At 36.7% G+C, this 12,501-nt stretch overlaps 2 protein-coding genes across 2 annotated transcripts; one reads left to right on the top strand and one right to left on the bottom strand.

The window, feature by feature from the left end:
* Positions 1-884: 884 nt before the first annotated feature.
* Positions 885-5,450, bottom strand: LOC145462496 (synaptic plasticity regulator PANTS-like). The gene is made up of 4 exons (XM_081446033.1): positions 5,383-5,450; positions 3,267-3,312; positions 2,243-2,361; positions 885-999 (listed from the first exon to the last, which is right to left on the bottom strand). Exons 1-4 carry the CDS (start codon positions 5,440-5,442, stop codon positions 895-897), a joined length of 330 nt encoding a protein of 109 aa, XP_081302159.1. The 5' UTR covers positions 5,443-5,450; the 3' UTR covers positions 885-894.
* Positions 5,451-5,629: 179 nt separating this feature from the next.
* LOC145462493 (thioredoxin domain-containing protein 17-like) lies at positions 5,630-11,805 on the top strand. The gene is made up of 4 exons (XM_081446030.1): positions 5,630-5,780; positions 7,858-7,939; positions 10,105-10,183; positions 11,075-11,805. The coding sequence occupies exons 1-4, from the start codon at positions 5,630-5,632 to the stop codon at positions 11,138-11,140; spliced, it is 378 nt and encodes a 125-aa protein (XP_081302156.1). The 3' UTR covers positions 11,141-11,805.
* Positions 11,806-12,501: the final 696 nt, after the last annotated feature.

Consider the following 12,501-nt stretch of genomic DNA (forward strand, 5'->3'; position numbering starts at 1 on the left):
TGGAATGTCATAAAATGAGTACCGGTATCTTTTGAAAACCAAGCTTATAAACCAATAATGATCATTGTTACTGAGAGTGATTGTACTGTTACCATATGTTAGCATGTTTGACAACTTTCTAACATCTTGATTTTCTGAATACTTCACCCAACCAACAAGCCAAGCACTGCATGGGTAAGTTATTGACAAGTAACTTGGGTTTTGATTGGTCTGAAAGCAATTAAAAATAGCTAACAGAAATGATGTCAAATGTTGATTGAAAAATCAACTTCACTTTTAGAATTTTGTCAAGAAGTCAGATTGAAATTCATGACCAAAAATCAAAGGAAGCTGACTTTTTATCATTTGAAAATAATCAAACAACTTACCTGCAAAAGGCAGACCAATTTTTGCTTCATGCATCTGACAACCAGCTGGGAATTACCAGTTAGTTGTTTCACATCATAAACAACAAGGGAAATTCCTTGTGAATTAGCTGACTACCAGTGTGGGACCTACTCATATGAAATTTCACTGCACTTAGCATGTCAAAGAACTCTGTCAAAAATAAAGATCAATTATTATTATTGAGAGTTTCCCAAAACCATTGGTAATGTCATGATAATGGCCTTTGTAGCAGAGGCCATACCTTAAGGCATGGGAAAGGAAGAAAAAATGTCACATGTCCCTCAGGGTGTGAATGCAACTGCATGGCTGTGTGCTTTCTTTCCCTGTGTTTGGAGGATTCCAGCTCATATGGTTCTGCTACTCAACTTGCTCCCAGTTCAGCCTTGCTGGCTTAGTTGCCCACAGCTCTTTTTCTTGAAATATATTTAGAGTCTTCACACAGACACTTATTCCATTTTTGAATAAATCACGTTTCTTCTTCTCCTCCTCCACTGTGAAGAATACATTTCACTCGTTACCATTCCAGTATTTTCTAGGATTTTCTCTCTTTTCCCACACTGAAGATGAGGTAAATTTGATTTCATCCATTTTCATGACTTCCAACATCAGCTCCTGAAGAAAATTAATTAAAATACAGAATTAAAAATGTTCAAAGAATTACCATGATGCCAAGGGCACTAATATATTCTTGTTAAAGGGAGAGATTATTTCATCAATGATTTATTGAAAATACAACATGATGCAATACATGTATTGTCATTCCTCTATTTTGGATACTAAGTTGTACACTTCTAACAACCCACAATAAGGGAACAACTACATGTGTACCAAGCCCAAAATAGGATCACGCTACTCTATCTCTTACTCACTGGTTATAATATATAGATTTAGCAAAGCCCAAAAGCAGAGCTCCTGGGCCGGGTTGTTCAAAGCTTGATTGAGCTAACCCAGGATAAATGAGAATTTTGATATGAGTTTTGTAACTTTGCGGTGAGGTTTTCTGTATATTATATTGTTTGGCCTTCTGTTTTGAGTTTGAATAATCTCAAACTACACATAACAAAAGCAGTGAAAAACACTTGTATACAAGAAAAATTTATACTGTGGTTAACTTTTGATCCTGGGTGAGCTTTAACTGGCTTCTAAACAATTTTTTACAAGTTAACCCGACATGAGCCTGCAATCCAACCGAAAACTAGGACTTGGTCAGCAGTCAAGTTTAAAAAATATGTGACCTTGATGAGCTCTAAACTTGAGCCTGCAATATGGTCACGTGATACTGGTCAGCAGATACCTTGTTTTGAGAGGTGTCAATTGACCATAACATGGATGTCCAATATCAAAGAAGTATGCTATAAACCAAGGCTACAAGTCTCTGTGTGGCTGCCATCTTGCGCGACTCCGTTGTCGTCAACGTCGTCGTCGTCAAAGTGTACCCGCCCACGAGCAATACCACTAGCCATGAAAACCATCAGAAAATCAATGCATGGGTTTCCTTTACTTTCCTATTAGAGTGTATGGGTATGGTGCTCCGTTTGGCAGCCATGCAGACCACCAGAGCTCCGTTATAACATCTGAATAATGTACTAAATAAATGATTTTTAGTTATTTTATTCTCACAGTCATCATTTTTTTATAGTAATTAGCCCTTCCATGTCAGAATTCAGCTAAAAAGGAAAAGAAGTTACAGGCTTTGAACCAGTGACACTCCACTTTAAAATGAGACTGAAGTAACAAGCTTTGTAGATGATTAAGGCAATAAGGGTTACTTCAGTTATACAGGGGGAAGTTACAATCCTTGCATCAAACTAAATAAACATCTGTAGAATAAGGGCTTTACATTCTCCAGACCAACCTTTGACTCGGAGGATTTATTATAGGTGTAAGTCGCACAGCTGCTGAAGGCCCTCCAGTACACTGAACAATCCTGCATTTCACCATAGATGTAGTAACGATGAAACTGGTTTTTGGCAGCTGAAGTAACAAGGCACAATAGATGATACTGATTAGACAAATCAAAACAGAGATTACTTTGAATTCTCTTTCTGCCTGGGGGCAGAAAAGAACAAAAGTCCTTGCAAAATGCCAGCTCATTAATAATTCGTCAAGTTGAAATGAGGAAATCATAACCATGTTAGAGTAAGCCTGAGACCAATTTAACCCCATTTGCAGCACCTCAAAGTTCATTAAAAATACTCTGTGGTATGTCATATTTTCAACTCTCATAGTGTTTGGAAATGTGGTAAAAAAAAACGCTTTCTTGTGTTTGATAATATTATATCACATCTGATCAACCACTGTTCACTGTCTTCATGTACCTGGCATCAGCAGAAATGATGATGATGATGATGATGATGATGAAGGTGGTGATCACAGTTGCAGAAAACTGATAATTATTTCAAAGACTACAGTTAGAAATACTGGGTTTTGACCAACTTGCTGGTTGACAGTAACATCATATGGTATGAAATCGGGTTTAGTCCTTGACTATCTTTATTTGTTAGAAAATACAGTAAATTAATGTTCAATCTATGATCTAACTCAGAAACATATCACAGGTGATATGCTTCTGCTAACTATATAAACTGTTCGTCTTGAATGATAATGAAACCTAGTAAGAAGTCTTTAGTTCTAACATGTACCACATGGAGAAGGACTGTGGAAAAGGAGTGCAGACAGGAGGGGTGGGTCAGCTGGGCCAAAGCCAACCGCATGGCACAAGGCAGGGCTGGCTGGAGAGCGAAAGTTGCAGCCTTATGCACCCCTGGTGCAGGGAGAACTAACTAGTACCAACAAGTACATGTCAGACTTGGACAGGCTTCCATGAGGAATGCAAAATTAATCACATAATATTATTATTTTCAACATGTAACACTTACACCGGCAAAATCTCCACTTTTCCAAGAATGTTATGCATTTGGGAGGCTGGAAAAGAAACCAAAGAAATTAGCTGTTAAGATTCTGGCTACCATTAGAATGGAATCATTACAGTGTAATCCACAAACTATAAAATTTTTGGTCAGCTTTAATTTAACCTAACTTATACTTAATCCTACCAAGGACAAGTCATTTCCATTTAAACAGGCCCTTAGAAACACAGACAATTGGGTAAAAGATCATGTTTCCTCAGTATTTCTTTATTTCCCAGTCTTTTGCTGAACTGTCTGGTTTAAACTGCATTTTTCAGCACATATCATGAAGAGTAAGAGGGGAAATTGCGGTATTGGACAATTTTTCTTGCGGTATTTCAGTAGTTTTAGTCTCGAAATACTGTATTGTGGTATTCTCTGAATCTGTGGGATGCAGTGTTTTAGCATTACAGGCAGTATTAAAAATTATCCTCCAAGTCCTCCAACTAGACCCTCCAATGTTTTCCGAGTCTTTTCCAGTTTCGCCATAGTAGGAAATGGGTAAGCTATTTTTCGTTAATTTAATTAGCATTCACGTCAGTGGAGTACTCATTTTGATTATTTTGTCTTAACCCTTTGAATACCAAACTTTCGCCAAAAAATACCGTTTTTAACCGTTTAGTCAGGTTTTTTAGCTGCCATGATGCTAAATAAGCCTAAGTTTTGCTAAAAAAAGCTTTTATTTTACTAAAAGGAAACATTTTTCGAGGATTAGGTACAAAATTGAGCAAAACGTCAATTCCGGGCATGCGCATAAGCCAAAATTTGGACTTCTTCTTTTTTTTCTTTTTTTTTAGCCATTAACCGTTCTCAATTTCGTTTGTTAGCCATTTCCTTTCTGTTTTTCTTGGCCCTTTTACACTAGCTACCTTTTGAATTGTATTTTCTTTCTGGCTGCAGTAAAAAGTTGGATGTTAATTACGGGCAAAGCCTAGAAATGGACCTTGATCAATCATAGGTGTTTTGGACCATTTTACCACCGTTTTTGCACCAAAACTGATAACGTTTTTCGATTTGCGATGTCGGAATGTCGTCGATATCTAAACCTGACCATTGTGCGGAAAGGGCTAGCCTAGCACTACCATCTGCTTATCAAGAATATCTGATGACATTTAAATTGATGACGTCACAAGTGGTACAAAGAGCACGACCATTAATTACGCATATATGCGTAGTTGGTATTCAGAGGGTTAAGTTATCAAAAATTACCTGACTTAACGTTCATTAACAAATTCTTAACTCTTATTTCTGTGTTATTTGCTCTGAACTGCAGACTGTAGTGGTTTCAGTATGAGATCTAGTTTCAACTTAGTTTGCAGTATTTAGCAATTTTTTTGTGTGATATTGCGTTATTTACCAAATTTTTTGAGGTATTGCAGTGTTCAGAGGACCCCAAATGTACCGCTCCATGAATAAAATGCTTTTCTTACACATTCAGCTTGTTGATATTCATGTGGTTGGATTCATTATTGGAGAGTCAGAATGTGATAACAGATGGAGTCCACAGTTCTCATCTCAAAGTTGCTACATAGCTGTCACTAATCACATTATTCAGTGTAAACTATTGCTTGATTGAATGACAAGAATTAGAAACTTTTAATTACTAGAAGAACTTAGCTTACTACTAGCTTGGAGTACTGTTAACCTGAAGTTTGGAATACTTCAAACCAGTTTTGGCATGCACTTAACAATAAAATTCCGATATTAAATTGATGAATTTAAAAAGTTGATCCTGCCTTCCCCTACCCCCCCACCCGCTGGCTGGGGGCCTGAGCTGAGGGTCACCCCTCTACCAAGTCAGTAGGAATGAGCAAAAAAAACTCATAAAAGTCATTTTTGACCCACTACCAAGCCGACTCTGTGATTTCTCATATAAACAGTTATCTAATATTTAGAAAGAGATCTGTGAAAAGTTCTCTCGCCTGATCGCGTGGATCGGTGTTGAGGGGCCTAATCCACGAAAAACACTGCTGTCTGCAAAATCGGGTGCACGTGTGTTTTTCGGCTCTTTCTAAAATCTCTTAAAATTCACGATACAATTTCACTGTTTCTAAACCAATGAGGGATCACTACTAAATGGACTTACCTTGAATTCAGTTGCTTTTACCTCAGTTTGAACACTTTCCTCTCCAAAAATGCTCGACATTATCAAGAGCCACCAACAGTAACAATTAAAGATCTGGGTACGAGACTATATTATTAAAATGACCGAATGGATATCTGGGATGTACTGATTAGAAAATGAAAACGAGGTTGTGGATTGCAAACGAGGCAAAGGTGGATATTCCAGAGAAAGGAGAACTTCCACAAACTATAAACCACCCAAAATTATCATGTCTGAGCCAAAGCAACTTCAGCTTCAGGTGGAGGGGCTTAGTAATTTAATGGAAACGCTGAAAGAACACGAAGGAAAGAGAAGAACGGTCATGTTTATCGGCTCAATGAACGAGAGTGGCGAGAGTTGGTGTCCAGACTGTCGAGAAGGTTTGTAACTTTCTGATCATGTTATTTCCTGTCAGAATAATGAACCTCACGCTCCTTGAACATCCGTGAGTTGTGATTGAGAACTGGTTGTTGTTCGACGGATACACTGACTCTTTCAATTCCTTGCCTGTTAGATGAAGAAAAACCTGAGATTTTGTTTTCTGTTCGTTTGTTCCTCAATACGTCTTGAAGTGTTTTGTTTTCATTAATTATATTTCACATCTAACTGCTGGGCTACACCCAACGTCTGATTTTTCACATGACCAGCTGTGTACAATCCACTGGGCAGATAGCAAGGTTGTAAACGATGTTTCCTAGTATATTAAATTCATGAGACATAAACGGATAAAAAGTAAAATTTTCTCCTCAGTGCATGTTCTGATGAACGTAAAATGTGACCCAGAATGAAACGAAAACCTCACCTCGATGATATCCAGTGAACATTTTTAAAAGCTGTAATTCTTGAATAATTCATAATGTAACATGATATGTTCTCAGGTCTGGAGCAAGTCATCAACTGACTCTCTGCTAATTTGAAGTTTGAAATCTTTCAATTTTATAGCTCTTGTTATTTTTGTAGACTCTATGCTTAATTCAGAGGTTTCACACTTATGTGTATGATCTAGTCCAGGTTGAAATAAGACATAGAAAATGCAGGGGGTTCTTTAGTCTCCCCCCCCCCCCCCCCCCTTTTTTCACAGTAAAAAATAAGTGAGTAAAGAAACAAGAATAACTGAATACTTATGAGTACTGTGCAGCTCTTCTTTGTTAGTGGATTATATCCCTTGACAAGAAACTGCTCCAGTCAGATGCCTTTGGACAAAACAATTATTGGGAGCCAAGTGCATCTAACTACTTTAATTTCTTTTCTTCTGGTTAAATAGTTTGTGTCTTAATTAGGGGAAGATGTGAAACAATGTATGCTTTAAGAATCAGCATATGACTTAAAACCTTCCTTGCGGAGCCAATTTTGCCAAGGAAAATTGATAATGAGGTTCAATCCACACTAATACATTTTTAGACACAAGTATTTGAAGCAAAAACTCATCAAATGCTTCACATCTGTGCCCCCTTTTCTGCAGTGCTTTCACTGTCCACACTTTAAAACACTCAAAACACTAATACCCTATGAGAAAAAAACTACAATCCTCACAAGCCAATGCACATGCAAGTAAATGACATGATCAGCGTTTTCACTGTCCTCACTATTACAATAGGGCTTAATGCATTCAAGTGTCTCCACTGTGGACAGTGGATGAGCATTTGGTGAAACTCCATCAAAAAATAGGCGTCATCCTGCAAAAATCCAGAACTGTTACAGGCAAATATTCCCTAATTCTATTGACTTAATATTTAAGGTTACTGAATGGCGTTTCAGTCACCAAAAATTGGCTGCATTTCCTTTTTGATTGAAATACCATTTACACAGCATCAGGATCCAGAATTGCTTTGAAGGAAATTGTTGGATCCCTGGTATATCAAAAGGTTAATTAATAATAGCATGGCTCAATAAGCAGTGTAGTAAATGTCATCAACGAAAGCGAGATTTGAAACAAATTTGAAGGTTGAATGATAAATTGATTATTCTTGAAAGTAAAAAAATTGCTTTGAAAGAGCTAGAGGTTTGTAAATGTTTAACACTACACTTGTTATTCTGAATATATTTCCTGCAGTTGTAGAAGACTTCACATCAGACGTTTTCCTTGGAGCTGCTGCGCAGGCCCTGAAATATTGACCTTTTTCATAAAAATGCAGATGGTAACCTGGTATAATGGGTTTGATGATGGAGATCAAAATGGAATTTGGACTGTTTGTTTTTATGGTGGGAAGAACACCGAAGAACCTGTTAAATATTCCTTAAAGCAAGGACGGGAACCTCTATCCTCAAAGCAAAAAAACTCAGCGCAAATATAACCTAGGATCTAGGGAGAATTCTTACAGCTGTACGAGCTCTTCTCCCTTAAATTAGATTAAACTTGTGAACCATTAGGTTTATTTGTCATCATACCCAGTTTTGCATGATCAGTAGTTTGTGAAGACATAAAAGGTACAAACTGAGTGCTGTTTTATATTTCAGTGGAACCAGTTGTAGAAGCTGCTTTGCAAAAGGCCTCATCTGACCTGGTGTTCATTTTGGTTATTGTTGGTGATAAGCCTGAGTAAGTTCACTCTTTTAATGAAGGTCCAGAAAATTATTCACTAATTATTTATGTTGTTAACTTTTTTTGAACTGACCTGTTTTTTTTTTAAATAGTTATTTAGTTATTTATTCCTATGATTCAACTGGATCTGTGGACCCAGCATTGTTTCTAAGGAGAGAGAAAGAGACAACACTTTCTTTTGGGAAGTGATACTTAGCTCTTATTAACTGAGCAGGAGGTCTGTATGGGAGAATCTTGACCGAGGTCTGTACACATGACCAAGGTCAAGATTCTCACATACAGACTGACTAAGCTCGGTTAATAAGATGTTTATTATATGGCAAACAAGAAAAAATTAATGCGTTTAATGTAACTGGTTTGTGCAAGCTAACATTTTGCTTGCGAACGGCGATGAGCTGAACTAAATTCTGCCAAAGTTTGCTCATTCTCTTTACTTTTTTTCCTCATCAGGCTTGGCACTTCCATAATATGAATATTTTCTGGAACTAATATTTTGGAAGAAAACAGTCAGTATTTTTGTATTTAGTTTGCAACTTTTTCACGGCCAAATGTAATCGATCGAGATGCCGGTCTAGATGGGAAAATCTAGACCGCGGTCAATATTGATTTCAGCCAATCAAATTTGTGAATTCGTTAGTTCCCAGTCCTTGTGAGACACAGCCATATAATAAAGAATGATATCAAATGTTTCCCATTGAAAGGAGCCCATCTTATGGCATTTCTATGTAATGCTTGTGACTCACACAGGTATAAAGTTATGCTATTAGTCCGTGGGTACCTATCAAGTCAGGTACTCTTGAATACTGTGTTGGTTAACTCAAAATACTTGAACACCCAGGAAAAGTACTGAATAATATCTTAACACTAGGCTAATAATCAACTTGAAGGTGATAAAGGTACATTAACTGCCATAAAACATTTCTGAAGCCATCATTTAAATCATTCATCCTTCAACTTTGCTTTGCTCAGTTTGCACTCACTAAGGACTAATGATTTAAATGTTTGCTTCACAAACTCCCTAGAGCAGTTAATTTTCCTAGTTTATCAATTTCAAGTTCAACTACTTGATAAATAGCTATTAATAACTTGACCACCAACACATCCCAAACATTTCTTTAGAAACTAATAACTTTGTAACTCTTTACACACCAGTTTTATACTAGCTAGTAAAAGTCAGATTTTACTTGCCAAATCAATTTCTAACTAGCCAGATTTTCCATTTCTCAGGTTTTGGGTACTAAGTGTTTTTTTGTTTTATGGCATATGCTAAAACCTGAAACAACAAAACAAAACCATTGAACCAAAATCACTGAAATCAGCAAAACCACTGAAATAGCTTAAATAAAACAACCCACATGTAAATGAAACCACCTAAACAACCAACATAAAATTGTGCAAATGACAACACAACCAAAAAAAAAAAACAACAAAAAAAACAACAAAAAAACAGGAAAGAACATAAGCGAAATTTGGAGGAAAATGTACTAGATTTCCTTTCAGATATTGTCTGGACTTTAAGGGTTTCAAACAGTAAGGCTCTCCTATTCTTATTAATCTCAATACAGTTGGCAAGGGGTGATTGAAGAGCACCAGGCCAGCTATCGAAGTTGATGGGAAAAGAGAGCGAGCCATGTTATTGGTTGAGCATGACCCACTGACTAATCCGTCAAACAGCAATCTTAAAAATTACTGGTATTCCAGAAACTTAAAAAAGGCAAAGTTTATGTAATTATGAAAGGACTGGTAAGCTCTTTGCTGTTCAGTGATAATTAGACTGGCTGCCTCTGTTTAGCCAATCAGATTGCACATTTACATAGTAGTCAGTCAGTGGGTTACGCTTATGAAGTTTGATATCTATGGTAGTCAGAGCTAACTAGCAACCTTTTTTAACCCTGTAAACTCCCAGGAGTGATCAAAATGTAATTTCTCATTGTAATACCTATATATCATTAAGTAGGCAGGTGATGAGAATACAGAAAATCATCAGCTTAGCAACATTGTCTTGATATACAATCTATTCTCAGAACTGACAAAAAAAATATATGGCTGCCAGTAAAAAGAATTTCTGTGAACTTCGGACTGAAAGGATGACATAGAATTTCATTTCTTATTTACTGTAGAGGACATTTGCTCAATGAGACAATTGTTTTGTGTTTTAACAGATGGAAATCACCTGAAAATGAATTCAGAAAAAGTGAGTTCAAACTTACAGAAATTCCAACAATTGTGGACTATGGCACTGTAAGTACATTTGTTTTACAAATTATGTTTTTAGATTCAGAGCAATTTTCAGTTGAAATATGTCGTAAAACCAAAACTAAGTAATCACTCTGTCCAGTCACAAATTACAAACTAAGACAATCTCGTGAACCAATCAAAACACATTTAGGAAATTAAATACACACAGCCAATGCAAAGCATGTGAAAATATTTGTGTGCTATTTGTGATAAAATGTTGGTTTTGTTTTTACTTCTGATCGGATAACAAGGTGGGGTGAGTTTTTTAAAACTAATCACTTAATATGTGTAGTGATGCAAAACTAAAGCAAACACAAAATACTTTCACATTATTTTCAATTGATGTTCAAGTGAAAAATGTTCTATACAGATCATGCTGTTGGTCATGTTGGCTGACCCTATCGGGCCAATATATCGACCGATACTTGGTCCACATGTTGGCTGAGCATTGGTCGAGACTTGGCCAATACTTGGCTGATATACCAGCTGATAGTTGGTAGAGTGTCAGTTGATACGTCAGCAGATGTATGTCAGTCAAGTGTCACTCAAGTGACGGCCGACATATTGACCAATACTATACTGATACTCAACCCACACTCAGGCGACACTCGACCGACATTCAACCAACTGTTGGCCGATATATCGGTCAGGTGGCCATGTAGTGGACTGGTATCAACTAACGGGCGAATGTCTTTTGAGATGTACAATGTATATCATGATGTTTCAACTGTTTAAGTTGCAAGTCTTCATCAGGTGACGAGGTTGACTGAATACGGGGTATCATTTGTATCACAAACCCATGTACACTTTAATTTTAACTCAATGCAATACAAAGGTTAGTATTCACATACATTTCATAGGCATTGTAACCTATTTTTCTTGTCGTTTTCTCAGGATAAAAGGCTGGGATGTGAAGACTGCAAAATTCAGGACAAAGTGGACAAGTTCTTTTCAAACTGAAAATGAATGACCCAAAGCGATCACAACAAGAACAATCATAGCCAGTGTGCTTGTTGCTCTGTTTGTGTGTAATAAGTTGCGAAATGTGATACACTCCAAAACCCTACAGATTTGAAACTTAACATTTGCTCAACTTAATTATGACAAGTATGTCTGCATGAAGAATCTAATGTTATTAAATTATGAAAATAGAAATTAATGAGTTTGCAAATTTGGCAACAAAGAAAGGAAGGGTTGGTTTGTGGGAAGAAAAAGGTGATCTTGCCCCTGAACATAAATAAGATTTTATTCTTTCAAGTTCAGTGCTCACTCGTGATATGTAACTTGGCTGATGGAGTAAGAAATAAGTTGAAATTTGTCTTGAGATGAAAGATAAATTATCTGTAGCTTAAAGCAGATAGTTGGTCTCAAGTTATCTTCAGTCCTCTAACTATTGGGTTAAGGTCCACAGAATGTCACTCGGTGAGATAGAATGTTTGCAATTTACAGATGTCACATTTTGCAGCCAACGTTATCTGTAGTAGTATATAAAATATATTTTTCTTTTTTTAATGAAATTGCCAAGTAAAGGTTTAGATAGAGACTTTCCAATCGATATTTTCAGATGTATGTGTCTGTAAAAGTTAGTTGTGATGTTATGTTATTAAAGTGAAAGCCGTGAATAAGCTGGAAGCAGATTCAATGTGTTCATAGCTTTTGAAGTAAACTACTTCACGTCACTGACTACAGGTGATCATAGAGTGCCTGAGTGAAGGCTCGAGAGTTTGTAAGACTTGAGTGTGTGGATTTGAAATTCACCGTCCGGAGACAAAAAAAAATCACTTTTGCTTCAAAGACTGAGCTGCAAAAATTTAAACTTTACCTAGATATCTTAGCTTTTCTTGTTTTTTCGCTTCTGTATGCTACATTTAATTGGTGATTTTTCCGTAAATTCAGTGATCAGCCTCTTAATTGGCCATAAATTAGTCTATCAACTTTATTGCGTTGATGTATTACCAATTTCTTACAACTAACATGAAAAAGAATGTATGGAATTCACTAAAACTCTGAGCTTGGGATTGAAAACCGGAGTTCAATTGGAAGGATGCACTAACACGAAGAAAGGTTTACGACAGAACCGTTACAAATTTTCAGACGACGCAGAAAAATATACTTTAAATTCAGTTGTACAGGTGCTCTTGAAGAGAATAACATTACAACTTTCCTTTTACAGCAAAGCTAAGTGGTTATGTGACGTGAATGAAATCATCCGGACAAACAAGAGTATTCCGTCAATTGCCGACTCACTCGGCTACAGGAAGAAAGAACTGTTTTGAGTGTTCATGTGACGCGGGAAAGATAGGTTAATTAGGGTGATCATT

Source organism: Orbicella franksi, chromosome 12 (assembly GCF_964199315.1).
Source record: "Orbicella franksi chromosome 12, jaOrbFran1.1, whole genome shotgun sequence".
NCBI lineage: Eukaryota > Metazoa > Cnidaria > Anthozoa > Scleractinia > Merulinidae > Orbicella > Orbicella franksi.

Coding starts and splice junctions, on each gene's coding strand:
- LOC145462496 (XM_081446033.1), bottom strand. CDS start 5,442: ATGTCGAGCATTTTTGGAGAGGAAAGTGTTCAAACTGAGGTAAAAGCA. Junction 2,362..3,266: donor AAAGTGGAGATTTTGCCGGT/GTAAGTGTTACA, acceptor TTGTTACTTCAG/CTGCCAAAAACCAGTTTCAT. Junction 1,000..2,242: donor ATAAATCCTCCGAGTCAAAG/GTTGGTCTGGAG, acceptor AATTTTCTTCAG/GAGCTGATGTTGGAAGTCAT.
- LOC145462493 (XM_081446030.1), top strand. CDS start 5,630: ATGTCTGAGCCAAAGCAACTTCAGCTTCAGGTGGAGGGGCTTAGTAAT. Junction 7,940..10,104: donor ATTGTTGGTGATAAGCCTGA/GTAAGTTCACTC, acceptor GTGTTTTAACAG/ATGGAAATCACCTGAAAATG. Junction 10,184..11,074: donor CAATTGTGGACTATGGCACT/GTAAGTACATTT, acceptor TCGTTTTCTCAG/GATAAAAGGCTGGGATGTGA.